General features: G+C 33.9%; 2 protein-coding genes across 5 annotated transcripts in view; one reads left to right on the top strand and one right to left on the bottom strand.

Annotated features, from left to right (window-relative positions):
* myt1b (myelin transcription factor 1b) overlaps positions 1 to 2,218 on the bottom strand; it is a 107,933-nt gene that overhangs the window by 98,948 nt on the left and 6,767 nt on the right. The gene's annotated exons all lie outside the window — the stretch shown is intronic.
* Positions 1,655 to 2,218, top strand: part of LOC147818748 (olfactory receptor 52D1-like) — a 693-nt gene continuing 129 nt past the window's right edge. The window contains exon 1 of the mRNA XM_087175798.1: positions 1,655 to 2,215. Within this exon, the coding sequence (XP_087031924.1) occupies positions 1,655 to 2,215 (561 nt within the window). The remainder of the gene's footprint in view (positions 2,216 to 2,218) is intronic.

The following is a 2,218-nucleotide window of genomic DNA, read 5'->3' as shown; positions in this document are numbered from 1 at the left end:
ATACAGTGAATCTTGCCTATCCCAAGGAGCTCAGGTACACTTTTGAATCTTTTCAGAAACTCTTCCTCGAGCTGGACTGTTCAAAGCTTTCCCCGAAGGTGAACAGCCTCAAGAGCAAGCTACTGGCTTAAGAAAGGGACCCCTAAATACAGTGAAGTGCTCACTAATTCTGTGCTGCAGTTAAGTGTTCAAGTCTTGTTCAGAATGTTATCCATACTCATTTGAAGGGTGTGATGTTATACTTTGGACTTACAACTGGCACAAGCAATTGTTTTTGTAGCTTAGTATTCCATAAGTAACGAGCAAATGATAATGCTGCATTATAACCAGGACAGTGAGAGTTGTGTTTTGAAAACACAAAGCTTCTTGATGGACTGTGAACACTTTGCCACCAGCTTAGGACATATGGATGCCAGTGACACAGTCCACTTTCACAGAGGCAAAACCAGACACTCCTCTTGTTTTTTACGATTTTCGGTTCTTGCATCACCACCTCACAGCTCCATTATGAAGATGGACAATATTCTACTGGGTCTTTATCTCTGTTTTGTGCCACTGTTAGTGAACACAAGCTGTACTGATCTGACACTGAGGAATCTACCTGTGCAATTGGCCTGCCTCAAATAGCAAGTGCCTTTGGTTTGCTCCAGAAATATTTTATCGTTCTGCTTGAAGGCCTCAAAGCTCCTGCCATTCTGGAAAGAAATTTTGAAAATATACATATACATCTGTTTTATCTGATGTAGTTGTTGATGTTTCACAGATTATGGATGTTTACTGTCACATGGTTTACAAAAGGTTTTGTCTGTTTTTTTAACAGCCTTCCTCTGTATTTCTATGTATTTTGGTATTTCACACAAAACATCTTTTTGAAAAATGTTGAAAATGTATGTGTAAACAAAGTTGCACAAATAAATGTTTACCTGCTGTTTTCCTACACATTGTAATTTGTTAACTGACCTTCAGTAAATTCTTGCAACAAGAAGGCGTGATATTAAGTAGATTCAACATAAAAGAATTATGGCAACAAAGTGACAATCAATAACATTAAATAGATTTTAAGTCATGGGGTACCAATTATAAGTTGATATAACTTATTTTATTTATTGAATCCAAATCATTCTTATCCAGATATTTAGAAAGATAGCCTCAATTTCACACATAAAATTAGTAAATATAAATCAATATCATCCAGATATTTAGTAAATAAAAATCAATTTCATCTAAATAATTACTAAATAGAAATTAATTCCACCTAATTAATTAGTAAATCTAAATCACTTTTTTGCAGATATTTGGTATATCGAAATTATTTTTTTTCAGATACCTAGTAAATATTAATGAGTTTTCCCTGTAAATTTGATTCAGATTTACTCAACATTCACTATATTATTAGTAAATCCAAAATATTTCAACCAATGATTTCATTATTTTGTACTTAATAGTTTTGTTTTAATTTACTTAATTAAATCAATATTTTTTAATAAAAGTTGAAGTAATTAAAATCTATTCAATTATATTAAGTGTCACTTTGTTGCCTTAATTTTTTTAAGTAGACAATGGTCAAACTTTTCTGAGTGTATAATGTACTTATATTTTGGCAAGTAAAATTGTTTTAAAGCTCACGTTTTTCTTTTCAGAATTCGACTGACAGATGGACAACAAGACAGCACTAACATTCACAATGACTGCATATGCTGTCATGGAAAACTACAAGCACTGGATGTTCACTGTATTCCTCCTGCTTTATCTCATTATTATTATTTTGAACATAGTGCTCATTACTGTCATACACCAAAACAAAGAGTTGCATCAACCTATGAATGTGTTCTCATGTATGTTATCCATCAATGAAATATATGGCAGCACTGCATTGTTACCTTCAGTTATGGCTGTGCTCTTATCTGAGACATATGAAATCTCTGTGAAGTGGTGCATGGCTCAAGTCTATTTCCTACACACATATGCAAGTGCTGAGTTTAGCATTTTAGCTGTTATGGGATATGACAGATATGTTGCCATCTGTTACCCATTATATTACCACAGCATCATGTCTAATTCAAAGGTAGTCAAGCTTCTTGCATTAGCAGGTGTATACCCCATAGTTGTGTTTGGGAGTTTTTACTCACTAACCATACAGCTGGGCTTCTGTGGAAAAGTGATGCCAAAATTATACTGTGTGAACATGGAACTGGTCAGAAATTCATGTTCACCGGCA

Source organism: Seriola lalandi, unplaced genomic scaffold (assembly GCF_002814215.2).
Source record: "Seriola lalandi dorsalis isolate HSWRI2012SDOR001 ecotype SW California unplaced genomic scaffold, Sedor1 jcf7180002054501, whole genome shotgun sequence".
Classification (NCBI taxonomy): Eukaryota; Metazoa; Chordata; class Actinopteri; order Carangiformes; family Carangidae; genus Seriola; species Seriola lalandi.
This window is presented reverse-complemented; position numbering and strand designations above follow the sequence as displayed.